We start from the raw sequence: 20,412 nt of genomic DNA, 5'->3' as shown, positions 1-20,412 counted from the left end.
AACAAATTGTATATTTTTGGAGGAAGACGACGTCTGTGTGTGTTTCTTAAGGCTGAATCCCCTCCTGGGACTGTTTCTCTCTCTGTCGGCGCTTCTTCACAAAGGCCTGCGCGTCCCTCTCTCCTTTCCTGGACTCCAGTAACTTCAGAATGCCGTCATCTGGAAAACAGACACATAGAAACAAATTATTGATTGCATCAACTAAGCTTGAATTTCCAGAATGGTTCAGTTGGGTTGATTCCTGAAGTTGCATTTAAATTGGTGTTTGGTGATGCCAAGATAATTTGAAAGACAACAAGGGTATAACAAAGAAAAACTTGGCTGGACAGTTAAAACCTGGCTACGACCAAAACTGATATATCTCTTAAATTATGCTGCCATTAGCTGATATTTGCCACCAATATTCAACATCTTAAAATGTCTCAATACAGAAGCACACACTGAAAACAAAGATTACTGTTTGTTTTCTGTCTGTAAAATGAAAATCCAAATTTGCTTCACCTACTGGCAGCCAGTCTCAAACAAATGCCAGCTCATACCATTGGGTTTGGGATGCAACAGAGGCAAGCGCATCTGAGCAGGGGAGGCGTCCGGCTGGAGGGCGACTCCGTCCACAGCTTCCTCCTTTGCACCGCCGACCCCTGGCACAGCCTTCAGGGCCAGGAAGGCCTCGCCCTCAAAGTCATCCGTCCTCAGGGTGTCATGGTCCAGCACCGTCACCACCAGGCAAGCCCCTGGAGCCTGGCACTGCTCCAATGACACCAGGCTGCGATGTGGAGGGATGGTGGAGGGGGAAATATGGGAATATGTGACCAAGGACAGAGTGGAAGGTGACGATAAGGGGAGGTAAAAGGAGAATGAATTAGAATAGAGTACACAGGAGAATCAAAATGCGATCCAGGAAGAATAGAGACAGATATGAGATGGACAACAATGGTGACTTACAATTCAAAGGCCTCATCAAAAAGGGGGTTGAGATTGCAGCTCTTGATCTGAGTACTGCGAGGCTCCACCTCGGAGAAGATGTGGCGAGGCTCCAGACACAGCTGCACAAATGGATCACTGAAACCTGGACAAGACCAAATCATCAAAACACTAGTATCCAATGTATGTATCCACGTGTTTGTGTTTGTTCTGTGTTCGCTCTCACCATTAGAGTCCATTGGTAGAAGGTTGGCAGCATTCAACACCTCAATCCGCAGTCTGTGGTCAGATCTCCTGTAGGATGTGAGGAGGGTGACGGCGCCGTATTTCTCTCCGCTGTACACTTTCTGTTGTGCGCACATGGTTAGAGGGAGAGGGAAACGGAAAGCGAGTGTGAGCAAACTTAAGCAAAACGTGCACATGTTCACATGAGTTTGGGTTCGGCGGTCAGTCTCACCTGCTCCCATACTTTCCTCTCGAGGAATTTCTCCACGAGCTGCCGACTGCTGAGAGCGTTGTGGGTCAGGTGAGCCTTCAGAGTCTGGAGAGAAACGAGAAAGATGTCGTAATATAAAAGGAGTCTAAACTGTTGCACTTTGGTCTAAGGGCATGTGTGTTCAAGACACAGGTACGACTCAATGAAATGGAAAAAAAAGAACTGAACTGGCCTCTAGTGACTCACTTTATACTCATCGGTGTGGAGCGTGTCCAGCGGGAGTCCGTTTCCCTCGGCATGGAAGCACTGCTCCAGGCACTGAAACACACAACACAGTCACTGAGTCTAAACTGAAGGGTGTCTCCTTCTCCAGGGAAGAAAATGAGACATGAAGTCCAGTCTGCGCACACCATCTGTCGCATGCGTACTAAGAAATGATCCAACTTTGAGTGTAGTTCGACAAATCGGCACCATGACAAAGTGGCCTAGTGGTTATAGAGGCTATCCCATTACCAGAAGGCCACAGGCTTCAAGCACATGCTCACTCTGGATAAGGTCAATAACATTGGCTAAATGCCTGAAGTGTAAATGCAGTTCTCAAGTACATACTTCTGACTCAGCTGCATCCTTCTACCCTAGTACTGACGTTATCCACATGCTTCTGGACTGACCTGGAGCGTGTACAGCAATCTCTGGCAGAACACCATGAGCCCCTCATGCTGCGGATGGTGAGTAGCCACCTGGTAGAGGATCTTCAGTGAGTTAATCCACAGAGGGGTCAGCAGACTGGAGATGGGGGAGAAAATGATGATACAGTCTTATGAGGTGATGGAGATTGGCAACATTGCCTTTAGCAGAGATTTGACCAGGAAAGAAGGAAGACTTGTCCATCTACATTGCCTGGAAACGTCACTCTTGGCGGACAAATGGCAGTCTCAGCTACTACCAGTTAGTTTGTACAAAGGTGATAAGCAGGCCCAGTACCTATTGAAGTTCTCTTGAACCAGGTTTTCGTTCATATACTTCAGCTCTTTCTCCAGATAGCGCATCAGAGGAATCACAGCCTAAAACAGAAAGGAGGCAGAGAAGCTGGGTATAAATGAACACAACAGGCATCTTGTGTCGGTTTCTGTGTTAACAAACTGGCAACGCTGGGTCACTCACATCCTCTGTGGACTTGGAGGGAATCCTGCGCCTGGTCGACATGCTTCTCACATGAGTCTCAATGTCCGTGTTCAGCTGGAGAGAAAGACAGGAGGATCATCATCCCCTTTCATCCTTGATACCTTGCCTCCTCTCTCCTCCCAAACCCACATTCACGCACCTGTTTCCCAAGGGTGTCCAGAGCGGAGCGGATCTCCCGGCTCAGGACACTCTGGGCCTGCTGGAGCTGCGAGGGCAGCGTGTTGTGGAACTGGCTCTCCCCGATCACGTGACGGGTCCGCTCGCGAAGCCCCGCCCAGTTCAGCTGGGTGGGGAGACGGGTCAGGACGGACCGTAGGTGCTCCAGGTCATTCACCACCACACACAGCTATGGAGAGAAACAGGGAGAGTGGCAATTTGAGATTTGTGGTTATGTAGGGCTAGAAAGGTTTGAATGGAGATATTAAGTGTCTTCTCCTTCTCTCCTCACCATGTTGATGCCACTGCCGTGGTCGGAGTCCTTAGACAGCACCCTGACCCTCTCCTTCAGGATACTACAGTAGGTCACCACAATCTTACACACATCCTGAAAACACACACAACAAGCCGTTAACAGATACAGTAGAGGGGCACATAACCTGAGCGATGTACCATGTGAACTGGAACCCTGGCGTACCTCGGTGAGCTTGACCATGAGCATGAAGGCCTCCTCGGGGTCGGGCCAGGACAGCTGCTCCCACAGGTGGCAGATGGGCTGGACACAAGCCACCAGGTCCACTGCTGATGAGCTGTGCTTTATGGGCGCCCCACCAGACTGCAGGGGCTGGAGCTGGGCCCAACATGGAGAAGAGAGGAGATGGGGATTAAAGAATATATTTGAATAATGACTAGGGAGGAGATGAATGTGCCTTTGAAATAATGGATGGATGAAGTTATTATTATTGTTATTATATAGCAGTTTTCATAACAAATTTACAAAGTGCTTCACACTGAGAAAAACTAAACAAAACAAAACAAAAAAAACATGTTACAAAAAATAGAGTAACATCAATATCATATATTCAAGAAAACTGAGAGCAACACAACAAATTATAAGAAGGACTTTTCAATGAAAAAAAAACAGTTTTAAGATGTGATGACTATGAAGGAATAATAATAATACCTTGCAAAGTGCTTTACATGAATAAAAATGCGAGCAATGGATACAAACATGAACAGTAAATGAATAAAACACTAAAGGGCAAATGCACAGAGTAAAGTGTGTCACCTGGTCGACCTGCACAGCTCTCTCCACTCTGTCCTGGGTGGTGCTGAACGCCTGGTTCAGCCAGTAAGGCAGAGCCTCTCTGAAGCCCTCGTGGAAGTTCGTCAGCTCTAGCAGCCCTCTGAAACAACAGCAACAAGCTCCTGACATCACATCACATGTTCCTGAATGCAGCTCTGTCTCGTACTATGTGGTGTGAGTATGTGTGAGTGACTTCTGGATGTCTAACCTCTTCTGTAAGAAGGCCTTGTCTTTGTGGATGGCCTGCAGGCTCAGGTAAAGGGGGAACAGGCTGTTGGCGAGAGGCTGCTCCATCTGTCCCTCTGTCAGGGATATGGTGTCCCTCACCTCCGTGGCTAGCTACAGAGGACGAGAGGAGAGGAGAGGAGAGATTGAGGCATGAGAAAAGGAAGCCTGCTAGGGTTCAGCTAATAAAACCAATGGGAGGGTATTTAGCCTAAAGGAACTCAAACATTTCCTTTTGCCACTTACCAAGGAGTCAAGCCTGTGATAGACTACAGTGAACACATCCAATTGCACAGCACTGTAGTGAGGAGAGAGAAATAGATATATGATTGAAAACCCAGTAGAATCACTGTCTATCTTCCCATCTTTGAATCAGTGAAAACTCCCATGTGGCTTTGCCCCGCCTCACCTGACAAACACCCTGTTCCAGACGTCCTTGCTGTGCTTGATGTCTTCCTGCACCTCCCCGATCAACCTGGAGAGGGCGCTCACAATCTCTGACACGTCCTGCATGACAGCATGAGAGAAAAAGTAGATCAAGAATCAAGAGATGACTGTTGTGAAAAGGAGAAATAAAATGGGGAAAAACATATAAACTGTTATTCCATATACGGTATGGAGGCTTTCATGACGTCTTTACCTTAGTCATTGGCTGATGCAAACCCTTTTTGATGGTGAACCACTCCTGTGTTCCTAACTGAGGAAGACATGAAAAGTTATATCATAAGTAATTAAAGGTCATTTAATACATTTACACCGAAAATCATATGACTAGGATAATGACTAATGCGATCAATGATGTTATTAGGATGATTCCTGACCTGTATAGCATCGCTGACCTCATCCTGCAGCTCAAAGTGAGCTGGGTTCAGCTTCTGAAATGCCTGAGTCTTACAGATCTGGACCAAGATTCTGAGAAAAAAAAAGCACAGTCACAGTCATGTATTGCTAAATCTGTATCCTGAACATACAAACACTGGGCCAGCAATTCTGCATACACAAATAATGTGTACCTGAGCAGCGTGTGTAGTTTAGGAGTAGCGGTCTGAGTTGCGGGGAAGATGTCTCTGTATTTGGACACCAGACAGAGTCCGTATTGCAGGAAACCATGAAGAGAGTCCCCGAGTTCCTGTTTCTACTCACAAATGGAAACACTTCCATCAACCACTCATGTACTTCAAGGACAATTCTTGAATTTTTATAGGATCCTGTTAAACCTGGGATGCAACGACTGACTGGAAAGTTTGGTTTTCTGGTGAATGTGAACACCAATATATGTAAATGTGGTTCCTGTTATAGCGGAATGAATGGGAGTCATTAGGACAAACATGACGTGGGTTGATGACGGAATTAGATGAGGCCAGTTCAAATCAACTGGAATCAACAAGTATGATGCTGAACTGAAGCATTTCACAATTTTAATTAAGACTTCCTTCATTTAGCAGGGGCAGTTGCTACATATCAGTTTACAGAGAACCAAACCTAGACTAGACAGTCTACAGACAAAGAAAAACTCTCTAAAGAAGAATTATCTTGTGAAATAAGTAAAGCAAAAGTAAAAACAAAGGTACCAAACACCTTGGTTCCCTAACATCTCAGCCAGGACTGATTCTGTCTCACATGCTAGGAGGTGGCAGTAGATCTCAGTGGCCGTACCTGTTGGTAAGGCAGCTCCTGCTGGTGCCAGTGGTACTCTATACTGGTGAGCTGCTGCAGCAGCACCGACGGGTCCACCTCTAAACTCTGGTACAGCTTACTGTAAGCCACCCACTTCCTGTCAGGGGCACACACACATCCACACACCAACTCAGATGTGTGACGGAAGTAGAAAACGGCACAGCATGACAATGTGAAGTGCATTATGTGGCTTGTTTGGCATCTTTTCCTGATTAGATTCAATGCTTTCGAATGTGCTGCATTAGTTCCTTGCTCCTTGCATTGGGCTGCAGAATTGTTCCTGTCTTATGTTCTGTCTTATGTTCCCCACTTAGAAGTTGTTGTGCTCTCAAATAATTTTGAATTCCCTATCCATATTTTGACTATTCCACATTCTTTAATTCCCTAGCCATATTTTGACTATTCCACATTCTTTAATTCCCTATCCATATTCAGACTACTCCCTATCCATATTCAGACTACTCCATATTCAGACTATTCCCTATCCATATTCAGACTACTCCATATTCAGACTATTCCCCTATCAATTTTCAGACTATTCCATATTCAGACTATTCCATATCCATATTCAGACTACCTCATAGTCAGACTATTCCCTATCCATATTCAGACTATTCCATATTCAGACTATTCCCTATCCATATTCAGACTATTCCATATCCATATTCAGACTATTCCATATTCAGACTATTCCATATTCATATTCAGACTACTCCATATCCATATTCAGACTATTCCATATTCAGACTATTCCCTATTCAGACTATTCCATATTCATATTCAGACTACTCCATATCCATATTCAGACTATTCCATATTCAGACTATTCCCTATTCAGACTATTCCCTATCAATTTTCAGACTATTCCATATTCAGACTATTCCATATCCATATTCAGACTACCTCATAGTCAGACTATTCCCTATCCATATTCAGACTATTCCATATTCAGACTATTCCATATCCATATTCAGACTATTCCATATTCAGACTATTCCATATTCATATTCAGACTACTCCATATCCATATTCAGACTATTCCATATTCAGACTATTCCCTATTCAGACTATTCCCTATCAATTTTCAGACTATTCCATATTCAGACTATTCCATATCCATATTCAGACTACCTCATATTCAGACTATTCCCTATCCATATTCAGACTATTCCATATTCAGACGATTCCCTATCCATATTCAGCTATTCCATATTCAGACTATTCCATATTAAGACTATTCCCTATCCATATTCAGACTACTCCATATCCATATTCAGACTATTCCCTATTCAGACTATTCCCTATCAATTTTCAGACTATTCCATATTCAGACTATTCCCTATCCATATTCAGACTATTCCATATCCATATTCAGACTATTCCATATTCAGACTATTCCCTATCCATATTCAGACTATTCAATATTCTTTAACTCCCTATCCTTGTCCAAAACCAAGCACACAAAATCCTGTATAACATCCCATGTGAACACGGTGCTTACGCCAGGTCCTGCAGGAAAGGAGAGAGGTTGTTCTGTGTAGCGTAGAGCTCCAGCAGGGTCTGGCCCTCGCCACACAGCTCCCCTTTCCACGGAGCGCCGCCCTGAGAGAGAAGAAATGAAGGGACGGTAAGACGTTGGAATGGGTGTGAATGAGTATAAACATCATAACAAGCACTGAGACTGAGCGCTTCCCCGTTACCTGCTGCTTGGAGATGTAGGACTGAACGAACTGCTGTAGAATTCCACAGTAGTTGACGTAAGCGCTCCGGCCCGCACTCAGCGTCCCGTCTCTCTGTCGATCACACCATACAAAAATTGTGACAAACTACCTCATATACTGTACAAGCAAACCCAGTAGTGAATACAAATGAATGGATTCATATTATATAACCTTATATTCTATTTCTCTACTTCAGCACTGGTGTCCTTAGTGTGACTTTAGATGTGTGGAGGCAGTTGCACAGTCAAAGTACAATAAGAAAAAAACTCCATCAGATATTTCATCAGTGTTGTCACCAAAAACACTTCTTCTTTGATGACTATAAATCAGTCAAGAGTGTGCACATCCTTCATTTAAGCGGACACACTTCCTCATGTATAAATTAATAGCTCCTATGTATACAAAGCCAGGGGAATGTTATAGGATGGATGTTCTGACCTCTTTGTGGATAAACTTGAGGTTCAGGTGGCACTGGCCCCGGTCAGGATACGTCTCTGTTCTTGGCTCCAGGTCGTACCAGTTATCTTCTGTACAGTGCAGATCCTAAAGGGAGACAGGTAGAAACAGTCACTACAGACCTGGGGCGAGTAGTATCCAGAGGTGTCAACTTTGCTCGAGTCCCAAGTCAGTCTCAAGTCTTGAGGCACAAGTCTCAAGTCAAGTCTCAAGTCTAAATGTAGAACAGCAAGTCAAGTCAGAACAAATAGAGTCCAGTATCAATTTAACATCTTAAAGAAAACTAAATATCTAGGACTTTTCAATGCAATATGGTTTTAATTGGATAAAAACTTTGGTAAGAGCATCATGAGTTTGATTTCTATAATCAGTTTCAACTTCAATAAATTCAATCATTCCATTCAAATTCAGAAAACAGGTCCCCACCTCTGGTAGACAAAACACTTTAAAACAAACACTCGGGGCTCAGTGAAGACAGTGAAGAATAACAAAATAGAAATGAACCAGAAAATAAACTACCTGTAGTTTTAGGACAACCTTTCCCAAAAAATCATCCTCTCCTTTCTCCTTTTTGGCATCCTTGATCATCCTAAGTGGGTACAGTTCAAAAAAAGTTACAAACATTTGATGGTCATCCTGCCCTGTGTGGTTGCCTCTTTATATATGAATCACAGAGAGAGTGTCATACCTTCTTAAACCATGGAAGTTGGTTTTGAACTCCTCTAGTTTCTGAGTGAGTGACACCTCCTCGTCCTTATCCCTAAAAACAGCAACAGTATAATAAACAGGAATTCAGGGAATGGGAATGCAGGCAAAGTGGAGTTCTAAACGTTTTCCTCACCACATCTCCAGGTGGAAGCTGGCACCGGCTGTGTCTTCAAACTCTCTATAGATAAAAGAAGAAATGATTAGAAATACAAGTTCAAACCTGATTCATCATACACAAATACACACACACACACACACACACACACACACACACACACACACACACACACACACACACACACACACAGTATCTAGACTCACAGTACGAAGGTTTGGTTCCAGATGGGGTTCAGAGTCTGCTTCTTTATTTCTGTTTGGTAGATTTTCTCGTCTGACACAGCGTCCTTCACTACAGATTTACGGGGTTTGGCTCTGGATCGCCGTGTCCGACTCTCCTTCTCATCCTCCAGGATGGTCAGCAGGCAGTATGGGTCGCTGAAACCTGTGTGAAAACACACCAGAAGCTCATGCATAGCTGTGATATGTAACATGACCTCATTTAATCATTCAAAGAGAGCTACATGAGCAGTAGACACAATCTGTCAGGCACAGTAATTCTTAAAAAATATCAAAGACCACAGAATAGTGTCATGCAATGCAATGTTATTTCTCTCAAGTACCAATTCACTATCAAAATACCATCTTAAGTACTAATTAACTATCAAAATACCACCTGAAGTACCACTAAATACTAAAATACCATCTTAAGTATCAAATAACTATCAAAATACCACCTGGAGTACCAACTAAACACTAAAATATCATCTGAAGTATCAATTGACTATCAAAATACCACCTGAAGTACCAATTAAATACTAAAGTACCATCTTAAGTATCAATTCACTATCAAAATACCACCTGAAGTACCAACTAAACACTAAAATATCATCTTAAATATCAATTCACTGCCAAAATACCATTTCAAGTACCAATTAACTATCAAAATACCACCTGAAGTACCAACTAAATACTAAAGTACCATCTTAAGTATCAATTCACTATCAAAATACCATCACAACTCATCGATACCAAAAACGTTTGGCTTCATAAAACGAGACAGCATCTTTGTTCTGGGGAATAAACTCTTATCTTTTCCATAAAGAAGAATGGGCAGTCCACTCCCCTAAGCATTTTCTTTCAATGTAGGATGTCTAAGAGAGATAATATGCAGGGAAGACACAGGGAAAAGGGTATATCAAGGGCACGAGCAAGGAAAATACTTTGACTGGTTCGGTTCATTTCGGAGGTGAGGCAAGAACTTACCACTGATGTCTTTTCCCAGAATCCCCTTGGCTTCCTTGACAGTGGCCATCAGGCAGTATACAGGGGGCTATGAGGGTCAGACAGTCATTTAGATACTTTGCTTCTTATAATCCCTCTGCCTCAAGCATCAAGATGACTATCAGTTCCAATGTTATGCTAAATGAAAGGCGTTGGAAAGAAAAGGTTGACTCTCTTTTCTCACCTCTGTGCTCTGTACTTTCTCCATCAGCCCGCTGTGCTCTGACTCTGTCATGGTGAATGCCTGGCAGAGAGAGAGAGAGAGAGAGAGAGAGAGAGAGAGAGAGAGAGCATGAAGTGATGGACAACAATCTCTCAGGAGTATCTACTGTTGTACCAACCATACACAAATACACTGCAGGATTTCAGGGTTGCATTGTGTGTGTGTGTGGGTGTTTACCTCCTTGAGGTAATGGTGGAGCTGGCTGTCTGTGAAGACCTCAGCTGATGCCGGTCTCCCCAGCTTATGAGCGATGGTGTACAGCAGCTCCTTATACAGAGGCTTCAGCTTCGAGCAGAGGGAAACAGACAGATTGAGAGTGAGAGCATGGCAAGGGGAAAAGCCAGTTCAGATCAAGCCTATAGCTCATGAATGATGATACCTGCTCCTTATGTCTTCTGGCTTTCTCTTCTGGGTTCTCATCTTCCTTGAGATCCTGAGGAGACAAGCAGCGATGAGACTGATGCACGCGCTAAATGAAGATATTCTGAGGTCAGATTTGACGAGCTTACCCTCCTGTCTCTAATCCTCCTCGTCATCCCCAGTTTGCGCGCGTGGCCGGGCGAACACTGCCGGGAGCAAGGGGAGAGAGAAAACGTCACACATGAAAATTCATCCAAAATACTTCAGATATTTAAATAACACCTGAGAATGAGGGGATGCTGTCATCAAGTGATTTGTTTTTACCTGTCTGTGTCTGGGCCTCGCGGAGCCATTCTCCTGCAGAAGAGCAATTACAGAGCATGCTTATGGCAAAATGCAAGCTAATAGTAATAACAGAGCTCATATAGCATCAATGTCACAGATATTTAAAGATGACATGATACAACTTGGTGCAAAATAATTCAGCGTTCGACTGTCTCATCCTCTTTTCAACTTTCAATTCAAATCCCACATACCACAAATTGCAAAAGATAGTGTTGATAAGCTTAAGAAACACTGGGGTTTTACAGCGGAACAATCCCAAATAAGAGGGGGGGGGGGCAGACTGTGAGACACACAGGACCTGCTTCTGTAAGAGACTTCCTCTATGTGGCTGATAAGGAAACTGACTGAGAGCAGTGAGGCACACTCCCACCCAACCTTCAGACATAAACCAGGGAAAATCACATGAAAGAGAAGCACCATCCTAGAAGTACGCATGCACACACACACGCACACACACACACACACATACACACACACACACACGCACACACACATACATACACACAGAGATAGATAGATATACTGGGCTGCGGTTCTCTATGAGAAAGATGCTCCATGCTGCATCGTCTGATCTAACAAAACAAAAAAAAAGTTATGAATCATAGTCACAGCAGCTTAAAATAGCTGTTTGGACAGTGTGACTCGATTTCCTGATGCTATTAGTTGACACTGATCTTACTCTGGAGGTTATGAGTTTTGAGGTTTCACGATGAAAATGACATTTTCCCCTAACAAAAAACCCGACACTTCTTCTGGGAATGTTACAAAAGCTTGACAAACAAACACTTTCCAATCAAATGCAGTTACATTCAGAGACATTTGACTGCATCATTAGTGTGGCCATCGCTACAGAGCCATATAACCTAGTTGGGCCACTGGCAAAGTGCCAAAATAAAACCAACAATGAAGAAATCAACTGAACATCCTCCACAGTCCGGTCCATACCTGATCAGGTGCTTGAAGTAGATTGTCTCCCGTGTTGGCAAGCTCACTTTGGCCTGACATGATGATGCTATTATTTGATAACCAGAGCCCCGACTGGTGAGCTGGTGTGCTCAGTGTTTGTGATAGGGAAGCTGTGTGTGTGTGTGTGTGTGTGTGTATCTATGAAATATCACACAGCAGCAGGAAGTCATCACTTCCTGTAGAAGGTGGTAACTTCAGTAACTGTGACTTATAACTGTTTCTTCATCTAGGGCCGTGGATTGTGACTAAATGCAAAATATCATCATCTCTCTCCAAACAGACCTCACACGCCCATGCCATTCATTTGTTTGCACACACAAACCTGAATGCACACAGTCATTCACAAAGCACAAACCCTGACTCTTTATCACCTCCCTGGCTCCTGCTTGCCTGTAAACATGGTTAGGAGTTTGCATACCATGTTAACACCAAGGCACAACAATGTTATTATGGTTCCCATTGTAAATCTAAATCCATGGGCAAATCTCACATGACACACGAACAATTGAGACCGGATGAGATAATGCAATGTCAATTGCATGTAATATGAGACGGTCCGCAGCAGGGCATGGGGGCTTTGTCTGCTGTTAGCTCTGCCTGTGTTCCAAGCTGTGACAGATAGAGGCAGGTTAATATACTCTGTTCATCAATTATGGTCATTGTACTGAGTGTTAATGCCTGCCAATATCCCAATATCTATCTACAACTACATCTATGTATATCTATATCAATGACTGAATACATATACATACAGTTATTGATATAGATATATCTATATCTGTGACTGTAATTGTATCTATATCCATAACTGTAACTTTACAGTATATTAATATGTGTAACTATATCTGTAACACTATATATCTCTGTAACTATCTATATCTGTAGTATAGTAGCTTTTATTAGTGCTTCGCAGTCATTTACAGACTGAAATTACACACCAATTTACATATAGTATATCAAAACAGCAGGGAGATGAAAATACATTTTCAATAATTGTGAAAGTAGTAGCATATACAATCTACAATGAAATCTAAACAGGGTAGTCAGGCCAGATCTAGTTCAAATCCTATGAAGAAGGGATTCTGGAATGCTGTAGTAATATCAGTAGTCTGGGGGAAAAGCAGGGGAAAGTGAGAGGAGTAAAAACTATGATGTATGGTTGTTGATGATATCTATCTATATCTATATCTATATATATGTAACTGTATCTGTTACTATAACTGTAACTATATCGATATCGAGATCTGTTACTGTATCTGTATCTATATCTATATCTGTATCTATATCTATATCTGCATCTGTATCAATATCTGTAACTATACCTTTAACTGTATCTATATCTGTAACTGTATCTGTAACTGTGTCTATATCTGTAACTGCATCTGTAACTGTGTCTATATCTGTAACTGCATCTGTAACTGTGTCTATATCTGTAACTGCTTTGTATTTATATTTATTTATATCTATATGTAAATGTATCTGTATCTAAATCTACCTGTAACTATATCTTTAACTGTATCTATATCTGCATCTGCAACTGTATCAATATATCTACAGTATATCTGTAACTATATTTGTATTTATATGTAGGTTATCTATATCTGTATCTTAATCTATATGTATTGATAGATTCTTTTAGGTGTGGTGGCAACTCTCTGTAGTCAGGGTCATTTAGTATTCCCATCTATTTAATGGCTGTTCCATAGCACAGGCCAACCTGACATCATTATGAGGGACAGCAGTCCATGGAAATACTGTCTGCATTGTTGCTTCGCATTGGGAACAGGGCAAATTCATAACAGTAATTCTAATGTAATGTATGAGAATCTGATTGATTTCTTGTCCTCGTTCAGTATTAGGCCACAGCTGCCTCCTCTCTGCCAGTGCCACTTACTGTAAGGAGCAGTGTTTCACAGAATGAGTCAAAGAAAGGTAAGCGGTCTTATTGCAAAAGTACCCGTTTCCCTGTTAAAGATGCAAATTCATTGTGTGGGTTGGTGAGCAACAGTGGAGGTCTCTCACACACACACACACACACGCACAGACACACACACACACACACACACGTAACTCAGCCGTACGTGAGACAAACTTTCCAGTGAATGTAATCTAAATCTAAATGTTGCAGGGTTGAGTGTGCAAGCATGGATCGTTATCAGACAAATGTTTCGTTGAATTAGGCCCACAAATATTCTAGAAGGCTCAACAGTGAGTTCTAGCTTACTGTTATTCTTGAAACTGAATATACTGATAAGATGAATAGCCTCTGTGCACGTCTGCACAAACACTTTTTGTACATTTGTATGGCCTTCTGTAGACCTGTTAATGTGAATACAATGCATATTTAGCACATCCTGTATATATGCTGTAAATTAAAATATTTTCTTCATTTTCTTATTTGTTATATATTATCTATACCTTGATTTTTTTGTACTAATTGTCATTTTAATGCAGCATATATGTAGGATTTTTGGTATATTTTCATATTGTACATGTGTTATTTTGCACACCCTAATACATGCTGTAATTCATATAGTTTCATCCTTTTCATTCACATATCCACTTAATACCTGCTAGTACTGTAATTGTCATTTGCGTTACGTTTAATGCCCCCGGTTGCTCTTACCACTTCTAAACTTGGAAGTAAAAGCTTCATGCGGAGCACTTGAAGGCAGCATGACGTCACTTTGTGGGCGTTACGCACGTATGGCGGAAGTGCAGGTGCATCACCAGCATCATAACAACAGTTATTACAACGCAGACCAAGTGGGAAAGGTTTCGGAGGCTGGGGATACAGTTCCATTCCTGATAGCAGAACACAAGATAATCTTTAATTTTTTTCTTGTCGACGCGTCTAGAGGGACGTCGAAATGGCTCTGAACCAGAACAACTCGGAATCCGGCGGTGTCATCATCAACAACAGTGAAAGGTAGCTTGGGTAACTAGCTAGGTTAGCTGTGTGTTAGGGTAGTTACCGTTACCCCAGCCCCGATAGGTTCAGGTCTCTCTTGTGTGGAGAGAACGGTACGCCAAACTCCAGTCAAAAATCTGACAATTTAATGTGGCCTTGCTTATTGGCAGAAGTACATGCCAGGCAGAACCAACTTAAGACCTTATCTGAACCGTTAGGAGCCACTCTTCCTTTCGGCATACATCCAATACACCAAGCAGCATTTATTTCAATAAAATTTTCAACCTTTAGAATCGGTTAGCCTGTTATTCCTACATGCATCTAAAACCAAAATACATCATGGTGGGCGGTTGCGAGCAGCGTGAACCAGTTGTAAAAGTTGACCTTTTGTTTCAATAAAGTGCATCTTGGTGGATCAGGCGTATGCCGAATTGAGGAGCGGCTCCTAACGATTTATAATAGCACTTCAAACCTGTTCAACCAGGTATGCACCTTTGCCGATGGGCAAGGCCACATTAAAATGTCAGATTGTATGCATCACGTTCTCTCTGTGCAAGAGAACGGAGCGTATCGCGGCTACGTTATCCGTAGTCATCATGGCCATCAACCTGTTATATCATCGTTGTAGTCACCTAGCAGGCTTGAGATCTGATCACATTCAGCTTTGCTGCTCATGCATTGTTTTCAAGGTTGTAGCACACGTACATTCATGTTTTTTCGAGGGTGAAACGCTTAGTGCCATCATGCCGTGACAATAACTTAGTCAGCGGTCAGGGTCCAGTCATTGCGGTGCTGGGCTGCTGCATTGCTTGCTGTCATCGTCAGCACGGCTGTCTCCACTGTCTGCACACTGGCTAGCTCAATTATAAGGATTTATAGTCTAGATACAACTCACTACATTTTACATGAAGTAACACCAGTGGCGGATGTTTCTCGAACGTGCGGGAGCCTCATGCTAAACCCATTATTACTGCTAACCCACGGCCAGTAGTAGGCCAGTGTCACTAGGTGGCATGTAAGTGTAATCCCTTTACTATTTACGGAAAGTAAGCGATGGGCCATGTTTGGTAACTGGACAGTTGCACAATGGCCCATAATCCACAAGCAGTTTACTCAGAGATTATGAAATTTAGGGTTGAGTCATATCATTAACAAAACAAAAACTCATAATAATACAACATTTTTGTATTTTTTTTTTTACAATATAGACTGAACCATAACATCTAACATAATAACTTTATACATTGTCAGAGGTCAGGGTCTGGGGCTGGTAGGGATCCAGTGTCCTGCTCAAGGACACTTCAGCAGGCTGCATGTTTGCTGATACAGGGGCTCGAACACCCTGTTCAAATTTACTATGTTCAATTAATTGATTGTGTTCATCTGTCTCCATTTCTGTCGCCAGCGTGTTGATGAACTATGATAACGTGGAGCTGGTTTTCTGTGATGCGGACAGTCTCCCCGAAGCCTTCAGGAAGAGCAAGAAGGGGAGCATCTACCTAACTCCCTACAGGGTAAGAGACGAGACCCAGAGGTCTTAATCTATATTTAGCACAAGCCTCATGGTGACATAACGCTGAGACTATTGACAGTAAGTAAACAACAAAATGATTCTACTTAGGAGTATTAGATTTAGCCTTGCTTTAATATCGCCAGGTCTTACAAGACAATGGGAAAGTTGAGGCTGAGTTTAGAACTCATTTGACTGCTGAGATGATGATAGTTGCTGATGTTTTCTGCCAGGTGATCTTCCTGGCTAAGGGGCGGGATGCTCTGCAGTCCTTCATGATGCCCTTCTACCTGATGAAGGGCTGTGAGGTCAAACAGCCTGTGCTGGGGGCCAATTACATCAAAGGCACGATTACCGCTGAGCCTGGAGGTAGGTGTGTGTGTGTGTGTGTCTTCATGCAGTTAGTTTGTCAGTGCATGAAAGAAAGTGCACAGTGGATTCCTCTTCTTGTTTTCTCTTCCAGGTGGCTGGGAGGGCTCTGCCTCTTTTAAACTGGTGTTTGCTGCTGGAGGAGCCATAGAGTTTGGCCAGTACATGCTGCAGGTGGCAGCTCAGGGTACGGTTACAGACCCACAGACACAGTGCTACATCAAGGACTGTATGATAACTGACACTTGGGGTGATTTTCCTCCATCTTGTCTTTTCATCTTCCATCTTTTTCCCGCCTTGTGCCTTGCAGCGTCCAGAGGTCAGCCAGTGACTGCTGGGTTTGGTGGATGCCCCTACATGGCTAACGGGGCCTATGCTTGCCCTCCTCCCCCTGCCAATGGGATGTACCCCGCCGGACCCCCGCCCGGCTACACCTACCCTAACCCTCCTCCTCCAGGTACACACTGCCATACGTTTCACTGTTGATTTTTACAATGGAGATATCCACTGAAGAGAAATAAATTCACGGCTAGGTCAAACCTAATCCGCAACGGTGCGTGTTCCCACTGTCCAGGTGGATTCTACCCGAACCCTCCAGCGTTTGACGGCCCCGCGGCGTACATGCCCCCCCCTCCGTACTCTGCTCCTCTGGGCCAGCAGCCCCCACATGACCCAGACCTGCCCTCCACATCAGCAGGTGAGATTATGTGAGGCGCTGGTAGGCAACCAGTTGGGATCTACTGGTGTGTTCACTCTGTGTAACCAGAGTGATCAGCCTGCTGGTGATTGGACTATATTTCAATATTCCAATCTCTTTTTGTCAGGCAGAAATACAATGTGAACTGATTACCTGCCTGAGGAGCTTAGGCTAACAGAATGGCTATCATCTTTAAAATCATTTCTTAAAGCCTTGTAGACTTGTTTTATATTATGTCTTTTATTATATTGTCTTTTACTATTAGTTTTACCCTCCCTTCTTTCCTTTTATTCGTGATGCCTTCTTATTTTTCCTTGTTTTAATTTATTTCATGAGTTGTTGATTGTCAAAGCACTTTATAAACTTAAAAAAAAAGCCACCAATCACATGCTGCATTGCTACTATTCAAACAAACAAATTAACAAATGTGGTATTGATGAGTATTAGCTGATTTACCCGTTTCAAAAATCAGCTAAAAGGTGTTGGTTGAAAGAATCTCAGCAGAAACGCTCCTTCGCTCCTCAGTGAAACATTTTGCAGCAGCCCGGGCCGCTGAATGATGCCTTTGTTGCTTGTTCAAATCTATCGCCGCCTCTCACTTCGCTTCTCCCTCTGCCTCCTCTACCGGCTGCCTCGCTCCCATTTCTCATTTTGTCTTCTCCCCCCCCCCCCATCATCATTATCCCGGCCATTGTAGCTCAGGCTTGATTAGCTCCAGTCATCTCGTGTAGCCCAGGGATTAATCGTAAGACCATGTTTAATTAATGTGAGCTCCCCCCCCCCCCGCCCCCGTCTCTCTGTCTGTCTCCCTCTCTCCCAGCGGAGGCCAAAGCAGCCGAGGCAGCAGCTAGTGCCAGCTGTGCCACGCTGCCTCCCACACATGTCTACCTACCACAGGTAAGACGCCTGCTGCAGTGTGGCTCCCTCACACTGCAGCACAACCGGGGTTAAACTGATCCAGCTATGAATTTACTGATGCATCGGGCTGATATGGTTCTTTTTATTAAACATCAGGTAGCAGCTAGTCCAGTGTGGTCCACCTCTGGTATGATGGATATGATGCAGCTTGTTTGATGATATATTTATTGTAGAATTGATCAGTACTACACTGGTTGTCTATGCGAAACACTTAACATTAATTCAAATGTGACATTTTGATCTGATTGCGCACAAGCATTCAGGAATATGTCACTATTAATATTATTATTATTAATACTGTTTCCAAGCCCAGAAATAAAATTCTGGGTGAAACATTGAGTGCTTTTTTGGCACGAAAATGGTCAAATTTAAGGATATCGAGTATCAGCACAAAATATCAGCATATGCACCAGCCTACAGAATCAAATATTGGTCAAACCCTAAATAGAACTAAAGAAATATCAGAAACGATAGCTGATATAGTTTAATTGCATAAAATATCAGCTCTTTGGTGTCTGCTTCCCGGCCCAGCGTCATGCAGGACAGGTCAGAACAGGGCAAAGCACGGCCAGTGACTCCTGCCTAGGAAATAGCAGTGAGCCACTGCAGGTCAGTAGCAGTGAAGCGGGGCGCTCCAGACCACAGCGAACCCAGCAAGAAGTCAACTTCAAGCAATATTCCAACTAGTTTTAACTTGGGGGTTACTCGGCTCTTTGCTGGTATGAAAACCAGAATATAAACTAATCACCAAGATTGGATGCAGCTGGACGAGTTTGTAGCATTCAGATTTTTGAAAATTGCCTGAAAACTGACATTTAACACGTTGGTGAACAGATTCAACAACAGACCCTGCTACTGTGATTTTCAACTGACTGTGGGGCCAACGTTTTAGAACATAATTTCGCCAAATAGCATTTTTATTGAGAGAAGAGAACATAGCAAAGGAGAGATAGTTCCTGTTTGGGAGACCGGATCTACTTTTATTTTTGAATACTGATTTTAGTGTAAAGCAAGAGTAAAAAAAATGTGAAATGATGACAAAGCAATGACTGCTTTATTGTCTTAAAAGCGAGATCTGATGTTGAGTCTGTTCATGAACATGATAAATGTCAGTTTTCAGTCTATTTTCGTGGCCTCATTCAAGTGAATGGGAAGTAAAAATCCGAACTCTACAAACTCGTCCAGCTGCATCTGATCTTGGTGTAGTTTATATCCTGGTTTTCATTGTGGTCAAGTGCCGAATAACCCCCATGTTAAAACTAAGTGGAATATTGTTTTAATCAGAATGGATCATTGCACAGACCTTGAAATCTGCCGTGTCAAATAACTCTTTCCCGTCTTTCCTAGGACAAGCCTCCTCCCTACTCCCCTCCCGAAGACAAGAAGAACCAGTAGACCGGCTTCATCTCGCCCTCGTTCCTTTCTTCCATCCGCATCCTCCATCCCGCTGGCTCACCTCTCCTCTCCTCCCCCCCAAGGCCGAAGTAAACTTTTCCCCTTTGTTTTTCCTCTCTCTCTCCGTCCCCTCCTCTTAACTCGTCCCTGTGGTTCTCACCTTCTTCTCACCCTCCGTTGCTTTCCACCTCCGCTCATCCCTCTCTCACATTCCTTTTAATGATTCATAATGTAATCAGCTGTTAGTTCAGCTCCATTCTCCTCGCTAAGACCCCAGACCTGACATAAATTAAAAAAAAAAAAAGTATTAATAGCAGTCCTGGAAAGGGATGTGATTGTTTGGGCCAAAGTTTGTCAGGATATAGGGGCTATTTTCAATATAGTTCACTGAAGTTTTGTAGCCTGACTAGCTGGCTGTTTTAGTATTTGTTGCCTTGCAAGTTGGCTAAAGAAACAAACTGCCACCCCACACTAGATTTAGCTACGCTGTGAAGCTCACTTAGAACTTTCTACGACTGTTTGTCTATCAAACTAGACTGTATGGAATGACGAAATTCCTTTGCTAACCAATCCAGAGGCGAGCTGAACGCAGTGTTTTATTTTTCTATAATTTCTTTGTGTGTACAGGCTTTTAATATGTCGACTTTAAAAAAAAAAAAAAAAAAAAAAGGAGATATTTTTCTCGGTAACACTAACCTATGAAATGAGATGCTTTTGTAAAGATAGCTGGTCGCGGGGTGGGCCGGTCTGCTTCGACGTGTTCTAGCGGATGAGAGGACCACAAAGATTAGAGCGGCGCAGA

At 43.1% G+C, this 20,412-nt stretch overlaps 2 protein-coding genes across 2 annotated transcripts; one reads left to right on the top strand and one right to left on the bottom strand.

Moving 5' to 3' along the window:
* Positions 1 to 20: 20 nt before the first annotated feature.
* Positions 21 to 11,907, bottom strand: unc13d (unc-13 homolog D (C. elegans)). Its single transcript, XM_071541492.1, has 34 exons — positions 11,790 to 11,907; positions 10,824 to 10,856; positions 10,649 to 10,705; positions 10,519 to 10,572; positions 10,317 to 10,424; positions 10,101 to 10,160; positions 9,899 to 9,965; positions 8,897 to 9,077; positions 8,709 to 8,753; positions 8,556 to 8,627; positions 8,387 to 8,456; positions 7,850 to 7,954; positions 7,391 to 7,483; positions 7,192 to 7,292; positions 5,670 to 5,787; positions 5,027 to 5,148; positions 4,835 to 4,925; positions 4,654 to 4,710; positions 4,423 to 4,520; positions 4,260 to 4,311; positions 3,997 to 4,127; positions 3,771 to 3,888; positions 3,180 to 3,332; positions 2,994 to 3,089; positions 2,685 to 2,891; positions 2,525 to 2,599; positions 2,345 to 2,424; positions 2,032 to 2,146; positions 1,607 to 1,678; positions 1,382 to 1,465; positions 1,151 to 1,271; positions 946 to 1,069; positions 540 to 766; positions 21 to 159 (listed from the first exon to the last, which is right to left on the bottom strand). Exons 1-34 carry the CDS (start codon positions 11,847 to 11,849, stop codon positions 47 to 49), a joined length of 3,360 nt encoding a protein of 1,119 aa, XP_071397593.1. The 5' UTR covers positions 11,850 to 11,907; the 3' UTR covers positions 21 to 46.
* A 2,667-nt stretch (positions 11,908 to 14,574) lies between these two features.
* On the top strand, positions 14,575 to 19,700 carry wbp2 (WW domain binding protein 2). Its single transcript, XM_071541515.1, has 8 exons — positions 14,575 to 14,739; positions 16,127 to 16,235; positions 16,465 to 16,600; positions 16,695 to 16,787; positions 16,911 to 17,057; positions 17,175 to 17,297; positions 18,118 to 18,194; positions 19,563 to 19,700. The coding sequence occupies exons 1-8, from the start codon at positions 14,681 to 14,683 to the stop codon at positions 19,608 to 19,610; spliced, it is 792 nt and encodes a 263-aa protein (XP_071397616.1). The 5' UTR covers positions 14,575 to 14,680; the 3' UTR covers positions 19,611 to 19,700.
* The last annotated feature ends 712 nt before the right edge of the window (positions 19,701 to 20,412 follow it).

This window comes from Centroberyx affinis, unplaced genomic scaffold (assembly GCF_046629955.1).
Source record: "Centroberyx affinis isolate AG114_WGS23_722 - 3 ecotype Tasmania unplaced genomic scaffold, CSIRO-AGI_Caff_v1 ptg003894l_1, whole genome shotgun sequence".
Classification (NCBI taxonomy): domain Eukaryota; kingdom Metazoa; phylum Chordata; class Actinopteri; order Beryciformes; family Berycidae; genus Centroberyx; species Centroberyx affinis.
The sequence above is the reverse complement of the archived record's forward strand: the minus strand, read 5'-3'. Positions and strand labels throughout refer to the sequence as shown.